Source organism: Oncorhynchus mykiss, chromosome 18, assembly GCF_057628025.1.
Source record: "Oncorhynchus mykiss isolate SJ-2025 chromosome 18, ASM5762802v1, whole genome shotgun sequence".
Classification (NCBI taxonomy): Eukaryota; Metazoa; Chordata; class Actinopteri; order Salmoniformes; family Salmonidae; genus Oncorhynchus; species Oncorhynchus mykiss.
The window spans coordinates 77,254,070-77,275,663 of NC_143039.1; the positions used below are offsets into that span (position 1 = coordinate 77,254,070).

The following is a 21,594-nucleotide window of genomic DNA, read 5'->3' on the forward strand; positions in this document are numbered from 1 at the left end:
TGGACGAGTGTTTTGGGTTATTGTCCTGTTGAAAAACAAATGATAGTCCCACTAAGCGCAAACCAGATGGGATGGCGTATCGCTGCAGAATGCTGTGGTAGCCATGTTGGTTAAGTGTTCCTTGAATTCTAAATAAATCACAGACAGTGTCACTACCTCCTTTATTTATTAATAATATAGAGATAAAATAGATGATGAGATGATGTTGCTGGAGGAATAAAGAGATAAAATAGATGATGTTGCTGGATAAGTAAAGAGATAAAACAGATGATGTTGCTGGATAAGTAAATAGACTTTTGGGATCCACGAGTATCCTAATCCTCTGTCCCAGTAGGCCTATTGAAAATGTAGCTAGAAGGTTCATTAACTAGGCCTCAATTTCTCATCCGGCTCCCTCCCTCCCTATCTCCCTCCCTATCTCTCTCCCTCCTTATCTCTCTCTCCCTCCCGCTATATATCTGGGTGTCAGTGGTGCAGAATCATACCCATTTAAAGGAGTAAAACTAGGCCTACGCACTGTTTTAATGGAACAGCATTTAAACTACTGTGTGTCTTCGACCAGACGTCTATACTGTACAATCAAATCCCCTTCATGTACATATCAGTGATATCTTCAACCCTCCCATCTCTCTAGTACTGAGTTTGTCTATCTTTCTTTCTCTATCTAGCAGGTTTCTGTTCCCTAACGTTTAAATAATGCAGCAATGTTTTGGACCACCGTGTCTCTCTTCAGAGAAGTACACAGAAACATTCCCGTCAGAAAACATAAATAACATTCATATCTTAACCCTTCATCTCTCCGTGTCCTCCCTCCCTTCATGTATCATTAACTATCTCCTCTCCCACATCCTGGCACCTGTTGGTCGCTGGACCAGCAGTGTGAAGGTCTGCGCTCAGACATGAATGAATGGTGGTCATTACGTGAGAGAATGACTATAGGGTTCAGCAGGTACTTGCACTCAAACCATAAACATGAAATGAGCCAGTCTGTTGTCGAGAGTAACCATGTTTATATGCACACCAATATATATTTCCAAACCAACATGGAGGTGGGGGGAGATAGTGGGAGGGATAGAGGGATGGATTGGGTAGCTAGGTTGAAAATGTCTTCATAGGGGAGAAGGTAGCTAGGTTGAATATGTCTTCATAGGAGAGAAAGTAGCTAGGTTGAAGATATCTTCATAGGAGAGAAAGTAGCTAGGTTGAAGATATCTACATAGGAGAGAAAGTAGCTAGGTTGAAGATATCTTCATAGGAGAGTAGGCAGCTTGAGAGGGGAGATGGTTGAGCCACATCTCTTGCATTCTTCTCTTTCTGTCTTCCAATTCCTTCTCCATTTTCTCTCTACCAGAGTTCAGACATATAACGTTTGTACGTGAAAACTATTTGTGACTCGTTTCAGGCGTAGAGTATGTATTTCACAGGAGATGCATTTGAACATTTTTCTTATTATTTATTATCAGAAATACCTTCTGGAACGTGTGAACTTTCATGTGCCTTAATAACAAACCTATAAATACGAATAAAATTGTTAAATTACCAGCCTTATTGGTTTAGCCACAGAAAAAGACAGGGACCATGATTGGCTGAGATAATGAATGGGCTTGAAATGCGGGGAGATGAGTTTGGATTGGTCTGCCATGTAGCATACTTCTGTCTATAACGTGAGCTGTTCAGTAATAGTGTTAATAGTATTTTCTGCCACACTGTTTTTTTTAACAGATATAACATTTGTAAGATGATACATACTACTACATAGGTTTTTCTGTGTTCACTCAAACATAAAAGGAGGGCTTGAGCTGCTGGCAGATCAAATACACAGCTGGAACGCCGATTCAGCTGTTTACACGTCCCAATAATTTGACAGTATGCTCAGAAAATGCAGAAAATGCTTACTTGGATTTTAACCGTACACCGATTAAGATAAGCAGAGTAATGTGTTTACATGCTTTTCCCGTACATAATCAGATTCATATCTAATTATTACACGGAACCCAAAGCGGCTGCGCGCGTACGCCATCGTGCGCCATCGTGCGCCATCGTGCGCCATCGTGCGCCATCGTGCGCCATCGTGCATACATGTATTTTGTCCCCCTACCCCAAACGCGATTACGACACACAGGTTAAAATATCAAAACAAACTCTGAACCAATGACATTCATTTGGGGACAGGTCGAAAAGCATTTAACAATTATAGCAATTTAGCTAGTTATCTGTTTCTAGCTAATTTGTCCTGGGATATAAACATTGAGTTGTTATTTTACCTGAAATGCACAAGGTCCTCTACTCCGACAATTAATCCACACATAAAACGGTCAACCGAATCGTTTCTAGTCATCTCTCCTCCTTCCAGGCTTTTTCATCTTTGAACTTATATGGTGATTGGCATCTAAACTTTCATAGTATTACCATGACAACCAGCAACACAGTTTGTCTTTCAATCACCCACGTTGGTATAACCAATGAGGAGATGGGAGAGGCAGGACTTTCAGCGCGATCTGCGCCAGAAATAGAAAGGAGTTCTATTTTAGCCCTTGGCATCGCAGACGCTCGAGCAGTGTGAGTGCAATAATTGAATAACATACATTTCTACATTTATTTTGCAACTTTGGAAAGTTGGAGGAGAGGGGGAAGGTTGGAGGAGAGGGGGAAGGTTGTAGGAGAGGGGGAAAGTTGGAGGAGAGGGGGAAGGTTGTAGGAGGGGGGGAAAGTTGGAGGAGAGGGGGAAGGTTGTAGGAGAGGGGGAAGGTTGTAAGAGAGGGGGAAAGTTGGAGGAGAGGGGGAAGGTTGTAGGAGAGGGGGAAAGTTCGAGGAGAGGGGGAAAGTTGGAGGAGAGGGGGAAGGTTGGAGGAGAGGGGGAAAGTTGGAGGAGAGGGGGAAAGTTGGAGGAGAGGAGGAAGGTTGGAGGAGAGGGGGAAGGTTGGAGGAGAGGGGGAAGGTTGGAGGAGAGGGGGAAGGTTGTAGGAGAGGGGGAAGGTTGGAGGAGAGGGGGAAGGTTGGAGGAGAGGGGGAAGGTTGGAGGAGAAGGGGAAGGTTGTAGGAGAGGGGGAAGGATGGAGGAGAAGGGGAAGGTTGTAGGAGAGGGGGAAGGATGGAGGAGAGGGGGAAGGTTGGAGGAGAGGGGGAAGGTTGGAGGAGAGGTGGAAGGTTGTAGGAGAGGTGGAAGGTTGTAGGAGAAGGGAAGGATGGAGGAGAGGGAAGGTTGTAGGAGAAGGGGAAGTGGAAATTATTGATGCACTTGAAAGCTGCAGCTTGTCCCCCCCACCCCTCTCTCTCTTTCTCCCTGTCTCTCTCTCTGTCTCTCTCTCTCTCCCTGTCTCTCTCTCTGTCTCTCTCTCTGTCTCTCTGTCTCTGACTCTCTCTCTCTCTGTCTCTCTCTCCCTGTCTCTCTCTCTGTCTCTCTCTCTCTGTCCCTGTCTCTCTCTCTGTCTCTCTCCCTGTCTCTCTCTCTGTCTCTCTCTCTCTGTCTCTCTCTCTGTCTCTCTCTCTCTGTCCCTGTCTCTCTCTCTGTCTCTCTCTCCCTGTCTCTCTCTCTGTCTCTCTCTCTCTGTCCCTGTCTCTCTCTCTGTCTCTCTCCCTGTCTCTCTCTCTGTCTCTCTCTCTGTGTCTCTGTCTCTCTCTCTGTCTCTCTGTCTCTGACTCTCTCTCTCTCTGTCTCTCTCTCCCTGTCTCTCTCTCTGTCTCTCTCTCTCTGTCCCTGTCTCTCTCCCTGTCTCTCTCCCTGTGTCTTTATCTATATCTAATTTTCAATTTAATTTTAAGGGCTTTATTGTCATAGGAAACATATGTTTACATTGCCAAAGCAGGTGAAGTAGATAATAAACAAAAGTGAAATAAACAATACAAAATAATAGTAAACATTACACTCACAAAAGTTCCACAAGAACAAAGATGTTTCAAATATCATGTTATGTCTATACACGGTATTGTAATGATGTGCAAATTGTTAAAGTACAAAGGGGAAAATTAAAAAAAATCAACATAAATATATGTTGTGTTTACAATAGTGTTTGTTCTTCACTGCGCAACAGGTCTCAAATATTGCTGCTGTGATGTCACAATATGGCATTTCACCCAATAGATATTGGAGTTTTCAAAATTGGATTTGTTTTCAAATTCTTTGTTGGTCTCTGTAATCATACATTTGACAGAAGCTTGCTTGAGGGACTCTTCTCCAGGTTCATCTTTCTGTAGGGGGGATGGTTTGTTATGGAAGGTTTGGGAATCGCTTCCAATTAGGTGGTTGTAGAATTTAACGCCTCTTTTCTGGATTTTGATAATTAGCGGGTATCGGCCTAATTCTGCTCTGCATGCATTATTTGGTGTTTTAGGTTGTAGGCTGTTTTGGCAGAATTCTGCTTGTAGAGTCCCATATTGTGAAGTCTTGGTTGGTGAGCGGACCCCAGACCTCACAACCATCAAGCGCAATGGGTTCTATAACTGATTCAAGTATTTTTAGCCAGATCCTAATTGGTTTGTCGAAATTTATGTTCCTTTTGATGGCATAGAAGGCCCTTCTTGCCTTGTCTCTCAGATCGTTCACAGCTTTGTGAAAGTTACCTGTGGCGCTGATGTTTAGGCCAAGGTATGTGTAGTTTTTTGTGTGCTCTAGCGCAACAGTGTCTAGATGGAATTTGTATTTGTGGTCCTGGTGACTGGACCTTTTTTGGAACACCATTATTTTTGTCTTACTGAGATTTACTGTCAGGGCCCAGGTCTGACAGAGTCTGTGCAGAAGATCTAGGTGCTGCTGTAGGCCCTCCTTGGTTGGGGACAGAAGCACCAGATCATCAGCAAACAGTAGACATTTGACTTCAGATTCTAGTAGGTTGAGGCCGGGTGCTGCAGACTTTTCTAGTGCCCGCGCCAATTCGTTGATATATATGTTGAAGAGGGTGGGGCTTAAGCTGCATCCCTGTCTAACCCCACGACCCTGTGTGAAGAAATGTGTGTGTTTTTTGCCAATTTGCTGCAGACTATTCTAGTGCCCTCACCAATTTGTTGATATATATGTCGAAGAGGGTGGGGCTAAGCATAATCCCTGTCTCGCCCCACGGCCCCGTGGAAATACATGTGTGTTTTTTTGCCAATTTTGGTTTGTATACATGGATTTGATCATGTCAGATCTTTTTTCCACAACACCACTTTCCATCAGTTTGTATAGCAGACCCTCATGCCAAATTGAGTCAAAGGCTTTTTTGAAATCAACAAAGCATGAGAAGACTCTGCCTTGGTTCTGGTTTGTTTGGTTGTCAATTAGGGTGTGCAGGGTGAAAACGTGGTCTGTTGTACAGTAACTTGGTAAAAAGCCAATTTGACATTTGCTCAGTACATTGTTTTCATTGAGGAAATGTACGAGTCTGCTGTTAATGACAATGCAGAGGATTTTCCCAAGGTTACTGTTGACACATATTCCACGGTAGTTATTGGGGTCAAATTTGTCTCCACTTTTGTGGATTGTGGTGATCAGTCCTTGATTCCAAATAATGGGGAAGATGCCAGAGCTAAGGATGATGTTAATGAGTTTAAGTATATTGGGGTAGATGTTTAAGTATAGCCAATTGTAATTTGTTGTCTATATATTTACCATTTAATTTAGGATACCATCAACACCACAGGCCTTTTTGGGTTGGAGGGTTTTTATTTTGTCCTGTAACTCATTCAATGTAATTGGAGAATCCAGTGGGTTCTGGTAGTCTTTAATAGTTGATTCTAAGATTTGTATTTGATAATGTATATGTTTTTGCTGTTTATTCTTTGTTATAGAGCCAAAAAGATTGGAGAAGTGGTTTACCCATGCATCTCCATTTTGGATAGATAATTCTTCGTGTTGTTGTTTGTTTAGTGTTTTCCAATTTTCCTAGAAGTGGTTAGAGTCTATGGATTCTTCAATTACATTGAGCTGATTTCTGACGTGCTGTTCCTTCTTTTTCCGTAGTGTATTTCTGTATTGTTTTAGTGATTCACCATAGTGAAGGCGTAGACTCAGGTTTTCCGGGTCTCTATGTTTTTGGTTGGACAGGTTTCTCAATTTCTTTCTTAGATTTGTGCATTCTTCATCAAACCATTTGTTCTTGTTGTTCATTTTCTTCGGTTTTCTATTTGAGATTTTTAGATTTGATAGGGAAGCTGAGAGGTCAAATATACTGTTAAGATTTTCTACTGCCAAGTTTACACCTTCACTATTACAGTGGAACATTTTACCCAGGAAATTGTCTAAAAGGGATTGAATTTGTTGTTGCCTAATTGTTTTTTGGTAGGTTTCCAAACTGCATTCCTTCCATCTATAGCATTTCTTAATGTTACTCAGTTCCTTTGGCATTGATGCCTCATGATTGAGTATTGCTCTGTTCAAGTAGACTGTGATTTTGCTATGGTCTGATAGTTGTGTCAGTGGGCTGACTGTGAACACTCTGAGAGACTCTGGGTTGAGGTGGTAAAGTAGTCTACAGTACTACTGCCAAGAGATGAGCTATAGGTGTCCCAACCATAGGAGTCCCCTTGAAGCCTAACGTTGACTATGTACATACCCAGCGTGTGACAGAGTTGTGACCCGTTTTTGTTGTCATAGTTGTGCCTAGGGGGGCATATGGGGGAGGGAATGCTGTCACCTCCAGGCAGGTGTTTATCTCCCTGTGTGCTGAGGGTGTCAGGTTCTTGTCCAGTTCTGGTATTTAGGTCGCCACAGACTAGTACATGTCCCTGGGCTTGGAAATTATTGATTTCCCCCTCCAGGATGGAGAAGCTGTCTTCATTAAAGTATGGGGATTCTAGTGGGGGGATATAGGTGGCACACAGGAGGACATTTTTCTCTGTTAAGATCATTTCATTTTGAATTTCTTGTCCAAGCTGGTCCTGCAAGCTGCTCCCCAAGACAGCAACACAATTAGACCTAACCAAATCTTGAGAAAAGAAAAATATAATTACTTGAGACATTGGAAAAAATTCTTTAAAAATCAGAGCAAACTAGAATGCTATTTGGCCCTAAACAGAGAGTACACAGCGGCAGAATACCTGACCACTGTGACTGACCCAAAATTAAGGAAAGCTTTGACCATGTACAGACTCAGTGAGCATAGCCTTGCTATTGAGAAAGGCCGCCGTAGGCAGACATGGCTCTCAAGAGAAGACAGGCTATGTGCTCACTGCCCACAAAATGAGGTGGAAACTGAGCTGCACTTCCTAACCTCCTGCCCAATGTATGACCATATTAGAGACACATATTAACCTCAGATTACACAGATTCACAAAGAATTAGAAAACAAACCCGATTTTGATAAACTCCCATATCTACTGGGTGAAATACCACAGTGTGACATCACAGCAGCAAGATGTGTGACCTGTTGCCGCAAGAAAAGGGCAACCAGTGAAGAACAAACACCATTGTAAATACAACCCATATTTATGTTTATTTATTTTCCCTTTTGTACTTTAACTATTTGTACATCGTTACAACACTGTATACAGACATAATATGACATTTGAAATGTCTTTCTTATTTTGGAACTTCTGTGAGTGTCATGTAATGTTTACTGTTCAATTTTATTATATATTTCACTTTTGTATATTATCTACTTCACTTGCTTGGCAATATGTTTCCCATGCCAATAAAGCCCCTTGAATTGAAATTGAATTGAATTGACAGAGAGCGAGAGAGAGACCGAGAGAGAGATTGAGAGAGAGAGGGAGAGTAGAGAGAGAGAGGGAGAGTAGAGAGAGAGAGAGAGAGAGAGAGAGAGAAGAGCGAGCTGAGAGAGAGTAGTGAGAGTAGAAAGAGAGAGTAGAGAAAAAGAGATTGAGAGAGAGAGGGAGAGTAGAGAAAAAGAGAGAGAGGGAGAGTAGAGAGTAGAGAGAGAAGAGAGAGAGAGAGTAGAGAGAGAAGAGAGAGAGAGAAGAGAGAGAGAGAGTAGAGCAAGTAGAGAGAGAGAGAGAGTAGAGAGAGAGAGAGAGAGAGAGAGTAGAGAGAGAGAGAGAGAGAGAGAGTAGAGAGAGAGAGAAGAGAGAGAGAGAGTAGAGAGAGAAGAGAGAGAGAGAAGAGAGAGAGAGAGTAGAGCAAGTAGAGAGAGAGTAGAGAGAGAGAGAGAGTAGAGAGAGAGAGAAGAGAGAGAGAGAGTAGAGCAAGTAGAGAGAGAGACAGAGAGTAGAGAGAGAGAGAGAGTAGAGAGAGAGAGAGAAGAGAGAGAGAGAGTAGAGCAAGTAGAGAGAGAGACAGAGAGTAGAGAGAGAGAGAGAGTAGAGAGAGAGAGAGAGAGAGAGAGTCATTGTCATTGTGTTTGCGCCATCATTTGTACATGTTGACCTGAGCTAGTTTGCTTTTTGCTGCATGTGTGAAGTACTTGTTTGCGTGTGTGTAGCATTCTGTGTGAGTACTACCCTGACACGGTGATTTGCTTTGCTGATAACAACAGTCAATGTGTCAATAGACAGAACTAACAGAAAGAGGAGTAACGGGAGAATCGAAGAGACAGACAATTCACGAAATGGGACAAACACCAATTTGAGACTCTGCATGCAGAACTATCCTCCGTGTACACCAAATAATGCATGCGGTTTTATGGCGGTTTTGGAGCAGTGGCTGCTTCCCTGCTGAGCGGCCTTTCATGTTATGTCGATGTAGGACTCGTTTTTACTGTGGATATAGATACTTTTGTACCTGTTTCCTCCAGCATCTTCACAAGGTCCTTTGCTGTTGTTCTGGGATTGATTTGCACTTTTCACACCAAAGTACGTTCATCTCTAGGAGACAGAACGCGTCTCCTTCCTGAGCAGTACAACGGCTGCGTGGTCCCATGGTGTTTATACTTGCATACTATTGTTGGTACAGATGAACGTGGTACCTTCAGGCATTTGGAAATTGCTCCCAAGGATGAACCAGACTTGTGGAGGTCTACAATTGTTTTTTCTGAGGTCTTGGCTGATTTATTTTGATTTTCCCATGATGTCAAGCAAAGAGGCACTGAGTTTGAAGGTAGGCCTTGAAATACATGCACAGGTACACCTCCAATTGCCTCAAATTATGGCAATTAGCCTATCAGAAGCTTCTAAAGACATGACATCACTTTCTGGAATTTTCCAAGCTGTTTAAAGGCACAGTCAACTTAGTGTATGTAAACTTCTGACCCACTGGAATTGTGATACAGTGAATTATAAGTGAAATAATCTGTCTGCAAACTATTTTTGGAAAAAGGACTTGTGTCATGCACAAAGTAGATGTCCTAACCGACTTGCTAAAACTATAGTTTGTTAACAATAAATTTGTGGAGTGGTTGAAAAATGAGTTTTAATGACTCCAACCAAGTGTATATATGTAAACTTCTGACTACAACTGTATGTTTCCCATGCCATAAAGCCCTTGAATTGAGAGAGAGAGAGACAGACAGACAGACAGACAGACAGACAGACAGACAGACAGACAGACAGACAGACAGACAGAGAGAGACAGAGACAGGGATAGAGACAGAGAGAGAGAGAGAGAGAAAGAGAGAGAGACAGAGAGTGAGAGACAGAGAGAGAGAGAGACAGAGAGACAGAGAGTGAGAGACAGAGAGAGAGAGACAGAGAGACAGAGAGAGAGAGACAGAGAGAGAGAGACAGAGAGACAGAGAGAGAGAGAGAGAGACAGAGAGACAGAGAGAGAGAGACAGAGAAAGAGGAGAGGTGGAAGGAGGATTATGTTGGTGCAGTTCTGATCTGTTCTCCTACTGTGCAGGTTGGCTCTATAGGTCTATGTATCATCTGTCACTTCTTTAAGGTTAAACTGGGAAAAAGTATTCAAAATAACACTGAAGACAAGTACCAGCCAACAGGGTCACAGCAGCAGGCCAGACCTGACATTTCCAAAACCTCCTGTCTGATACACACACTTGTGTGTGTGTGTGTGTGTGTGTGTGTGTGTGTTTGTGTGTGTGTGTGTGTGTGTGTGTGTGTGTGTGTGTGTGTGTGTGTTCTATACTAACTCATGTGGACAGTTGGCTTGCATATACACGTTATGTATCCGTTTGTAACAAAATCATTTCTGATGTCAGCAAGCATTAAAAAATAGAAATATTAATCAAATTTAGTTTACTTTGTTTACTTACTATTTACTTTGTAAAATGCAAATGGTCAAATTGTTTACTTTGTCCTTCAAATGTACTCCCACTCTGTCCATTTACACAACCTCTGAAATATCAATGTCTAACCTCCTCTCTCTCTCTCCTCTGCTCCAGCCTCTCCTACATAATGTCTAACCTCCTCTCTCTCCTCTGCTCCAGCCTCTCCTACATAATGTCTAACCTCCTCTCTCTCCTCTGCTCCAGCCTCTCCTACATAATGTCTAACCTCTTCTCTCTCTCCTCTGCTCCAGCCTCTCCTACATAATGTCTAACCTCCTCTCTCTCCTCTGCTCCAGCCTCTCCTACATCATGTCTAACCTCCTCTCTCCTCTGCTCCAGCCTCTCCTACATCATGTCTAACCTCCTCTCTCTCCTCTGCTCCAGCCTCTCCTACATAATGTCTAACCTCCTCTCTCTCCTCTGCTCCAGCCTCTCCTACATAATGTCTAACCTCCTCTCTCCCCCCTCCAATCCCAGTCCTTTCCATCGTCAGCCCATTGGCTGGCCTCCTCCTGCTCAGTAGCCATGATGCTTAGCAGCTCTGTCGAGGTGCCCAGTCCCGGCCACGGCGGCATGTCCGGTCTCTCCGTGACGAGGGCGGCAGCGGTGGGGAACGTCGTCCGGTCCTCCAGTATCTCGGGAGCCGTGTACAGCCTGGAGAAGAGTCCCGGCAGCGGCGGTGGGCAGGGAGAGGCGGGAACGCTGACCGGGAACAAGAAGAGACGATCCAGCCTTGGAGCCAAGATGGTGGCCATTGTGGGGCTGTCGCAGTGGAGCAAGAGTACCCTGCAGCTCAACCAGCAAGGTCAGTTTCACTGTGGTCTCACTGTTTTCAACGGGTTGTTTTGTGAGTTGCTGACGGCCATTTTGGGGCAGTGGAGTTATAATAGAAGGAGGGTCCTGTTGCTCAACCAGCAAGGTGGGATTCAGTGTTGTTGCGTTGTAGTGGATTGGGGGGGGTTAGTTGTTGGAACGGTGGAGTTAGGCCCCTGTTGTTCAACAAACACCCTGTTGTTCAACCAGCAAGGTCAGTTTCACTCTGGTTTCTCTGTTTTCAACTGGTTGTTTTTTGAGTTGTTGACGGCCATTTTGGGGCAGTGGAGCTACTGTAAAAGAAGAGTCCTGTTGCTCAACCAGCAAGGTGGGAGAAATCACAGGCGAACACAGTACATTATTCTTATTGATGAGGTTGCTGTTCGTACTCGGGCTTGGATGAGCACTCTTCCTCACTTTCCATCGCTCATGTTTTCTCTCACATGTCTGGTTAATAATACTGTTCCATCTCCTTCCTTCCTTCCTTCCTTCCTTCCTTCCTTCCTTCCTTCCTTCCTTCCTTCCTTCCTTCCTTCCTTCCTTCCTTCCTTCCTTCCTTCCTTCCTTCCTTGCTTCCTTCCTTCCTTCCTTCCGTCATTCCTTCCTTCCTTCCTTCCTTCCTTCCTTCCTTCCTTCCTTCCTATCCTCCCTCCCTCCCTCCCTCCTTCCTTCCTTCCCTCCGTCCCTCCTTCCTTCCGTCCCTCCTTCTTTCCTTCCCTCCTTCCTTCCTTCCTTCCTTCCTTCCTTCCTTCCTTCCTTCCTTCCTTCCTTCCTTCCTATGACCTCAGTCTACTCTCTCTTTCTCTTCTCCTTGTTGGGTAATACTGTACATGATATACTTCTGACCCCTACTTGTTCCCTCCTTCCTCTGCTTGGAATCTCTCACCATTCCTGCTAGGTCAGAGCAGAATCTCTCACCATTCCTGCTAGGTCAGAGCAGAATCTCTCACCATTCCTGCTAGGTCAGAGCAGAATCTCCATTCCTGCTAGGTCAGAGCAGAATCTCTCACCATTCCTGCTAGGTCAGAGCAGAATCTCTCACCATTCCTGCTAGGTCAGAGCAGAATCTCTCACCATTCCTGTTAGGTCAGAGCAGAATCTCTCACCATTCCTGCTAGGTCAGAGCAGAATCTCCATTCCTGCTAGGTCAGAGATTTTGTCACACTCTCTCTCCTTCTCTTTCTCTCCATCTCTCTCACTATCCATTTGTGAGAGGGAGGAGAAGAGAGGGAGGAGAAGAGTAGAGAGGGGAAGAGAGGGAGGAGAGCAGAGGGAGGAGAGCAGAGGGATGATAAGAACATATGTAGGAGACCTTACAGTGAAATGTTTAATTACAAGCCCTTAAACAGTAATGAAGTTAAGAAAATTCCTAAAAATAAATGATTAAAGAGAAGCAGTAAAATAACAATAGCGAAGCTATATACAGGGTATTACGGTACAGAGTCAGTGTGGAGGCTATATACAGGGTATTACGGTACAGAGTCAGTGTGGAGGCTATATACAGGGTATTACGGTACAGAGTCATTGTGGAGGCTATATACAGGGTATTACGGTACAGAGTCAATGTGGAGGCTATATACAGGGTGTTACGGTACAGAGTCAATGTGGAGGCTATATACAGGGTGTTACGGTACAGAGTCAATGTGGAGGCTATATACAGGGTGTTACGGTACAGAGTCAATGTGGAGGCTATATACAGGGTGTTACGGTACAGAGTCAATGTGGAGGCTATATACAGGGTATTACGGTACAGAGTCAGTGTGGAGGCTATATACAGGGAGTACCGGTACAGAGTCAATGTGGAGACTATATACAGGGTATTACGGTACAGAGTCAGTGTGGAGGCTATATACAGGGAGTACCGGTACAGAGTCAATGTGGAGGCTATATACAGGGTATTACGGTACAGAGTCAGTGTGGAGGCTATATACAGGGAGTACCGGTACAGAGTCAATGTGGAGACTATATACAGGGTGTTACGGTACAGAGTCAATGTGGAGGCTATATACAGGGTATTACGGTACAGAGTCAGTGTGGAGGCTATATACAGGGAGTACCGGTACAGAGTCAGTGTGGAGGCTATAGACAGGGTATTACGGTACAGAGTCAGTGTGGAGGCTATATACAGCGTATTATGGTACAGAGTCAGTGTGGAGGCTATATACAGAGTGTTACGGTACAGAGTCAGTGTGGAGGCTATATACAGCGTATTATGGTACAGAGTCAGTGTGGAGGCTATATACAGAGTGTTACGGTACAGAGTCAGTGTGGAGGCTATAGACAGGGTATTACGGTACAGAGTCAGTGTGGAGGCTATATACAGGGTGTTACGGTACAGAGTCAATGTGGAGGCTATATACAGGGTGTTACGGTACAGAGTCAATGTGGAGGCTATATACAGGGTGTTACGGTACAGAGTCAATGTGGAGGCTATATACAGAGTGTTACGGTACAGAGTCAATGTGGAGGCTATATACAGGGTATTATGGTACAGAGTCAATGTGGAGTCTATATACAGCGTATTATGGTACAGAGTCAGTGTGGAGGCTATATACAGGGTATTATGGTACAGAGTCAGTGTGGAGGCTATATACAGGGTATTATGGTACAGAGTCAATGTGGAGGCTATATACAGGGTATTATGGTACAGAGTCAATGTGGAGTCTATATACAGGGTATTATGGTACAGAGTCAATGTGGAGTCTATATACAGCGTATTATGGTACAGAGTCAGTGTGGAGGCTATATACAGGGTATTATGGTACAGAGTCAATGTGGAGGCTATATACAGAGTGTTACGGTACAGAGTCAATGTGGAGGCTATATACAGGGTATTATGGTACAGAGTCAATGTGGAGGCTATATACAGGGTATTATGGTACAGAGTCAATGTGGAGTCTATATACAGGGTGTTACGGTACAGAGTCAATGTGGAGACTATATACAGGGTATTACGGTACAGAGTCAATGTGGAGGCTATATACAGGGTATTACGGTACAGAGTCAATGTGGAGGCTATATACAGGGTGTTACGGTACAGAGTCAATGTGGAGACTATATACAGGGTATTACGGTACAGAGTCAATGTGGAGGCTATATACAGGGTATTACGGTACAGAGTCATTGTGGAGGCTATATACAGGTGTTACGGTACAGAGTCAGTGTGGAGGCTATTTACAGGGTGTTACGGTACAGAGTCAATGTGGAGACTATATACAGGGTATTACGGTACAGAGTCAATGTGGAGACTATATACAGGGTGTTACGGTACAGAGTCAATGTGGAGGCTATATACAGGGTGTTACGGTACAGAGTCAATGTGGAGGCTATATACAGGGTATTACGGTACAGAGTCAATGTGGAGTCTATATACAGGGTGTTATGGTACAGAGTCAATGTGGAGTCTATATACAGGACGTTATGGTACAGAGTCAATGTGGAGGCTATATACAGGGTGTTACGGTACAGAGTCAATGTGGAGGCTATATACAGAGGGTACCGGTACAGAGTCAATGTGGAGGCTATATACAGGGTGTTACGGTTCAGAGTCAATGGGAGACTATATACAGGGTTTTACGGTACAGAGTCAATGTGGAGGCTATATACAGGGTATTACGGTACAGAGTCAATGTGGAGGCTATATACAGGGTGTTACGGTACAGAGTCAATGTGGAGACTATATACAGGGGGCACCGGTACAGAGTCAATGTGGAGGCTATATACAGGGTGGTACGGTACAGAGTCAATGTGGAGGCTATATACAGGGTGTTACGGTACAGAGTCAATGTGGAGGCTATATACAGGGTGTTACGGTACAGAGTCAGTGTTGAGGCTATATACAGGGAGTACCAGTACAGAGTCAATGTGGAGGCTATATACAGGGGGTACCGGTACAGAGTCAATGTGGAGGCTATATACAGGGGGTACCGGTACAGAGTCAATGTGGAGGCTATATACAGGGTGTTACGGTACAGAGTCAGTGTGGAGGCTATAGACAGGGGGTACCGGTACAGAGTCAATGTGCTGGGCACCGGTTAGTCAAGGTAATTGAGGTAATATGTACATGTAGGTAGAGTTATTAAAGTGACTATGTATAGATAATAACAGAGAGTACGGTTCAGAGTCAATGGGAGACTATATACAGGGTTTTACGGTACAGAGTCAATGTGGAGGCTATATACAGGGTATTATGGTACAGAGTCAATGTGGAGTCTATATACAGGGTATTATGGTACAGAGTCAATGTGGAGTCTATATACAGCGTATTATGGTACAGAGTCAGTGTGGAGGCTATATACAGGGTATTATGGTACAGAGTCAATGTGGAGGCTATATACAGAGTGTTACGGTACAGAGTCAATGTGGAGGCTATATACAGGGTATTATGGTACAGAGTCAATGTGGAGGCTATATACAGGGTATTATGGTACAGAGTCAATGTGGAGTCTATATACAGGGTGTTACGGTACAGAGTCAATGTGGAGACTATATACAGGGTATTACGGTACAGAGTCAATGTGGAGGCTATATACAGGGTATTACGGTACAGAGTCAATGTGGAGGCTATATACAGGGTGTTACGGTACAGAGTCAATGTGGAGACTATATACAGGGTATTACGGTACAGAGTCAATGTGGAGGCTATATACAGGGTATTACGGTACAGAGTCATTGTGGAGGCTATATACAGGTGTTACGGTACAGAGTCAGTGTGGAGGCTATTTACAGGGTGTTACGGTACAGAGTCAATGTGGAGACTATATACAGGGTATTACGGTACAGAGTCAATGTGGAGACTATATACAGGGTGTTACGGTACAGAGTCAATGTGGAGGCTATATACAGGGTGTTACGGTACAGAGTCAATGTGGAGGCTATATACAGGGTATTACGGTACAGAGTCAATGTGGAGTCTATATACAGGGTGTTATGGTACAGAGTCAATGTGGAGTCTATATACAGGACGTTATGGTACAGAGTCAATGTGGAGGCTATATACAGGGTGTTACGGTACAGAGTCAATGTGGAGGCTATATACAGAGGGTACCGGTACAGAGTCAATGTGGAGGCTATATACAGGGTGTTACGGTTCAGAGTCAATGGGAGACTATATACAGGGTTTTACGGTACAGAGTCAATGTGGAGGCTATATACAGGGTATTACGGTACAGAGTCAATGTGGAGGCTATATACAGGGTGTTACGGTACAGAGTCAATGTGGAGACTATATACAGGGGGCACCGGTACAGAGTCAATGTGGAGGCTATATACAGGGTGGTACGGTACAGAGTCAATGTGGAGGCTATATACAGGGTGTTACGGTACAGAGTCAATGTGGAGGCTATATACAGGGTGTTACGGTACAGAGTCAGTGTTGAGGCTATATACAGGGAGTACCAGTACAGAGTCAATGTGGAGGCTATATACAGGGGGTACCGGTACAGAGTCAATGTGGAGGCTATATACAGGGGGTACCGGTACAGAGTCAATGTGGAGGCTATATACAGGGTGTTACGGTACAGAGTCAGTGTGGAGGCTATAGACAGGGGGTACCGGTACAGAGTCAATGTGCTGGGCACCGGTTAGTCAAGGTAATTGAGGTAATATGTACATGTAGGTAGAGTTATTAAAGTGACTATGTATAGATAATAACAGAGAGTAGCAGCAGCGTGGGGGTGGGCAATGCAAATAGTCTGGGTAGCCATTTGACTAGATGTTCTGGAGTCTTATGGTTTGGGGATATAATCTGTTTAGAAGCCTCTTGGACCTAGACTCGGCGCTCCGGTACCGCTTGCCGTGCCGTGACAATTTTTAGGGCCTTCCTCTGACACCGCCTGGTATAGAGGTCCTGGATGGCAGGAAGCTTGGCCCCGGTCTCTCTCTCTCTCTCTGTCTCTCTCTCTCTCTCTCTCTCCCTCTCTCTCTCTCTCTCTCTCTCTCTCTCTGTCTCTCTCTCTCTCTCTCTCCCTCTCTCTCTCTCTGTCTCTCTCTCTGTCTCTCTCTCTCTCTCTCCCTCGCTCTCTCGCTCTCTCTCGCTCTGTCTCTCTCTCTCCCTCTCTCTCTCTCTCTCTCTCTCTCTCTCTCTCTCTCTCTCTCTCTCTCCGTCTCTCTCTCTCTCTCTCTCTGTCTCAGCAGCCACATGTCTGGCTCAGGGAGCTGTCGATGTCTAAAGGGAGTTTCCCCTGGTTTCTTCAATAGAGAGATCTAGAAGGTCTACATTTAGATATTCTCAGCTGCCAGAGGAACACAAAATCACATCCTCCTCTTCTCCCTCCTCCTTGTCTCCTCCTTTCCTTTCCTTTATTTTGTTAGAGCAGGTAGCCTAGTGGTTAGAGTGGAGTGGCGGCAGGTAGCCTAGTGGTTAGTTCAGGTAGTCTAGTGGTTAGAGTGTAGGGGCGGCAGGTAGCCTAGTGGTGGCAGGTAGCCTAGTGTTTATAGTGGAGGGGTGGCAGGTAGCCTAGTGGTTAGAGTTTTGGGACAGCAATTGAAAGGTTGCTCGATTGAATCCCCGAGTTGACAAAATACAAATCTGTCGATCTGCCCCCTGAACAGACAGTTAACCCAGTGTTCCTAGACATCATTGTAAATAAGAATTTGTTCTTAACTGACTTGCCTAGTTAAATAAAGGTTTGCAGGGGGGGGGGGCATAGAGAGAGAAACAAACAAACAACCCAAGGCCCATTTCCATTAGTGAGGCCATTTTGATAAAGCTCTGTGGCATTTCTCTCTCTGCCAGGCTCTCGAGGTGTGTAATTCATAAGAAACCAATCAGGGTGAGCGTTGCTGTAGAGGCTCCCAGTGACACAGGTGTGAGTGTTGACAAGGACTGAAAGGCTGGAGATCACTCTGACATGCTGACTGAGTTCGAATAAAAGACTGGAAGCTTCAAAAGGAAGCCAATGCTTGGAATCATTGTTCTTCCTCCGTCAACCATGGTTACCTGCAAGGAAACACGTGCGGTCATTATTGCTTCGCACAAAAAGGGCTTCACAGGCAAGGATATTGATGCAGTAAGATTGCACCTAAATCAAACATTTATCGGATCATCAAGAACTTCATTGAGAGCGGTTCAATTGTTGTGAAGAAGGCTTCAGGGTGCCAAAGAAAGTCCAGCAAGCACCAGGACTCCTTAATTAAGTTAAGTTGATTCAGCTGCTGGATCAGGACACGACCAGTACAGAGCTTGCTCAGGAATGGCAGCAGGCAGGTGTGAGTGCATCTGCACGCACAGTGAGGCGAAGACTTTTGGAGGATGGCCTGGTGTCAAGAAGGGCAGCAAAGAAGCCACTTCTCTCCAGGAAAAACATCAAGTTCAGACTGATATTCTACAAAAGGTACAGGGATTGGACTGCTGAGGGGACTGGGGTAAAGTCATTTTCTCTGATGAATCACCTTTCCGATTGTTTGGGGCATCTGGAAAAAAGCTTGTCCGGAGAAGACAAGGTGAGCGCTACCATCAGTCCTGTGTCATGCTAACAGTAAAGCATCCTGAGACCTTTCATGTGTGGGGTTGCTTCTCAGCCAAGGGAGTGGGCTCACTCACAATTTTGCCTAAGAACACAGTCATGAATAAAGAATGCTACCAACACATTCTCTGAGAGCAACTTCTCCCAACCATCCAGGAACAGTTTGGTGACGAACAATAAGAAAGGGAGAGAGAGAGAGGAACGGAGAGAGAGAGAGAGAGAGGAGCGGAGAGAGAGAGAGAGAGAGAGAGAGAGAGAGAGAGAGAGAGCAGAGCAGAGGTCAGGATCAGAGCTCCTGCATTTTTCAGCATTTTCTTTCAAAAATATAGATTAGGAGTTAGATAAACTTGGATTTTTTGTCAGGAACACATACTGGATTCTACCCTCTACAACATAATCCCTACTTCAAATCAAAACTTAAAACCTACAACCTGATTTTGGACGGGTTTTGGCCGTCCCTCTAAACTTTCAGCTCATACAAGGAGAAGACTGATCAGAGATGCAGCCAAGAGGCCCATGATCACTCTGGATGAACTGCAGAGATCTACAGCTGAGGTGGGAGACTCTGTCCATAGGACAACAATCAGTCGTATATTGCACAAATCTGGCCTTTATGGAAGAGTGGCAAGAAGAAAGACATTTCTTAAAGATATCCATAAAAAGTGTCGTTTAAAGTTTGCCACAAGCCACCTGGGAGACACACCAAACATGTGGAAGAAGGTGCTCTGGTCAGATGAAACCAAAATTGAACTTTTTGGCAACAATGCAAAACGTTATGTTTGGCGTAAAAGCAACACAGCTGAACACACCATCCCCACTGTCAAACATGGTGGTGGCAGCATCATGGTTTGGGCCTGCTTTTCTTCAGCAGGGACAGGGAAGATGGTTAAAATTGATGGGAAGATGGATGGAGCCAAATACAGGACCATTCTGGAAGAAAACCTGACGGAGTCTGCAAAAGACCTGAGACTGGGACGGAGATTTGTCTTCCAACAAGACAATGATCCAAAACATAAAGCAAAATCTACAATGGAATGGTTCAAAAATAAACATATCCAGGTGTTAGAATGGCCAAGTCGAAGTCCAGACCTGAATCCAATCGAGAATCTGTGGAAAGAACTGAAAACTGCTGTTCACAAATGCTCTCCATCCAACCTCACTGAGCTCGAGCTGTTTTGCCAGGAGGAATGGGAAAAAATTTCAGTCTCTCGATGTGCAAAACTGATAGAGACATACCCCAAGCGACTTACAGCTGTAATCGCAGCAAAAGGTGGCGCTACAAAGTATTAACTTAAGGGGGCTGAACAATTTTGCACTCCCAATTTTTCAGTTTTTGATTTGTTAAAAAAGTTTGAAATATCCAATAAATGTCGTTCCACTTCATGATTGTGTCCCACTTGTTGTTGATTCTTCACAAAAAAATACAGTTTTATATCTTTATGTTTGAAGCCTGAAATGTGGCAAAGGGTCGCAAAGTTCAAGGGGGCCGAATACTTTCGCAAGGCACTGTATCTGCACTCTGGACTGTGGTGAGACAACTTCAACAGGAGAAAGAGCAGAATCAGGAGAGGAACAGAGCTTTAGAGGAGAGGATCAGACTGCTGGTGGAGGAGAGGTTGAGGGGGATGGAGGAGAGGGTGAGGGGGACGGAGGAGAGGTTGAGGGGGACGGCGTGTGACAGAGAACAACCCACTAGAGAGGTGGCCACCCCCACAGAGAAGCCAGCAGAACAGCCCACCTCAGCACCTGACAAAATTCCCGACACCACAGCAGAACAGTCCACACCAGACCCTGACCATAGAGTCGACATCACAGCAGAACAGACAAATGAAGAACCACAAGCCCAGCGGCTCTCACCCCCTCTGAGCACCCCCCCGTCAGCCACCCTGATATCCCTTCTGACAACCCCCTCACACCCACTGAGGACAAACACAAGACACAGATTGTACTACTTATGAACTCAAATGGGAAATATATAGAAGAAAAAAAACTTTTTCCCAAACACAGTGTGTCTAAACTCTGGTGTCCAAACACCCAGCGCGCCCTCGACCTTCTGTCTGAAGACCAACTAGGTTCACCCAGCCACATAATAATACACACAGGCACAAACGACCTGAGAGCACAGCAGGAAAGGGTGGCCACAGCACTGAAGGGAGTGATTGAAAAGGCTTCTTCTACTTTCCCCAACGCACAAGTGGTTATCTCCACCCTGCTACAATACAGCGGGTAAACGCAAGTATTTCCCGTGACTGTGCCTCAAAACCAAATGTTTTCCTGGCCCACCACTCCACCCTGGACTTGAACAGCCTCAATGACCAGGTCCACCTCTACAAGGCAGCAGTGCCCAACTTTGCCAGGACTCTAAAGAACATCGCTCTGAAACTTATCCCCAACACTTCACACAGGAGCAACAGATCAATAGACACCCCACCCAGACCAGCGAGACACCCTCCCAGACCTGCAGGACCCCCCCCTGGACCTACACATAGAGGACCCACGCCAAGAGGAATTACATCCAGACCTCAGTACACCCAGACACATCCACACCCCCACACCAACCAATCAACACCCCCCCACGTCAACCATGCCCACACCCCATTTAGGCCCCCTCAGATCAGACCTATGCCACTCCTGCCCACCCCATGCACCCCCACCCCCGCAAAGAGGGCCTCAACATGGAAGCCACACATACGCCCAGGTAGTGAGCGGGCAAACAGTCCCAACCCCCACTTTCACACTCGCCCAAGCCAATGGCATGTACCAGATGCTCAGCAGGCTCTGCTCACACTTACTGGCCTGAGGCCAAACCACGACAAACAACATTGGACACTCTATGGAACAAAAAGCCTTCACTATATCATCCTGGAATATCCAAGGCCTGAGGTCATCTGCCTTTGGCCTAAAGAGCAGAAACCCGGACTTCACCAAAGAAATCGGTAATACAGACATTGTCATCCTGCAAGAAACCTGGTATAGAGGAGACGGACCCACTGGTTGCCCTCTAGGTTACAGAGAGCTGGTAGTCCCATCCACCAAACTACCAGGTGTGAAACAGGGAAGGGACTCAGGGGGTATGCTAATTTGGTATAGAGCAGACCTAACTCACTCCATTAAATTAATCAAAACAGGAACATTCTACATTTGGCTAGAAATTCAAAAGGAAATTATCCTAACAGAGAAAAATGTCCTCCTGTGTGCTACCTATATCCCCCCACTAGAAT

At 45.0% G+C, this 21,594-nt stretch overlaps 1 protein-coding gene and 1 long non-coding RNA gene across 2 annotated transcripts in view; both read left to right on the forward strand.

Moving 5' to 3' along the window:
- Positions 1-21,594, forward strand: part of LOC149975653 (uncharacterized) — a 217,895-nt gene that overhangs the window by 124,698 nt on the left and 71,603 nt on the right. The window lies entirely within an intron of this gene.
- The window catches only part of LOC110496903 (regulating synaptic membrane exocytosis protein 3), a 74,267-nt gene that overhangs the window by 4,250 nt on the left and 48,423 nt on the right, over positions 1-21,594 (forward strand). The window contains exon 2 of the mRNA XM_090209438.1: positions 10,572-10,899. Coding sequence (XP_090065564.1) covers positions 10,620-10,899 — 280 coding nt within the window. The 5' untranslated portion in view covers positions 10,572-10,619. The remainder of the gene's footprint in view (positions 1-10,571; positions 10,900-21,594) is intronic.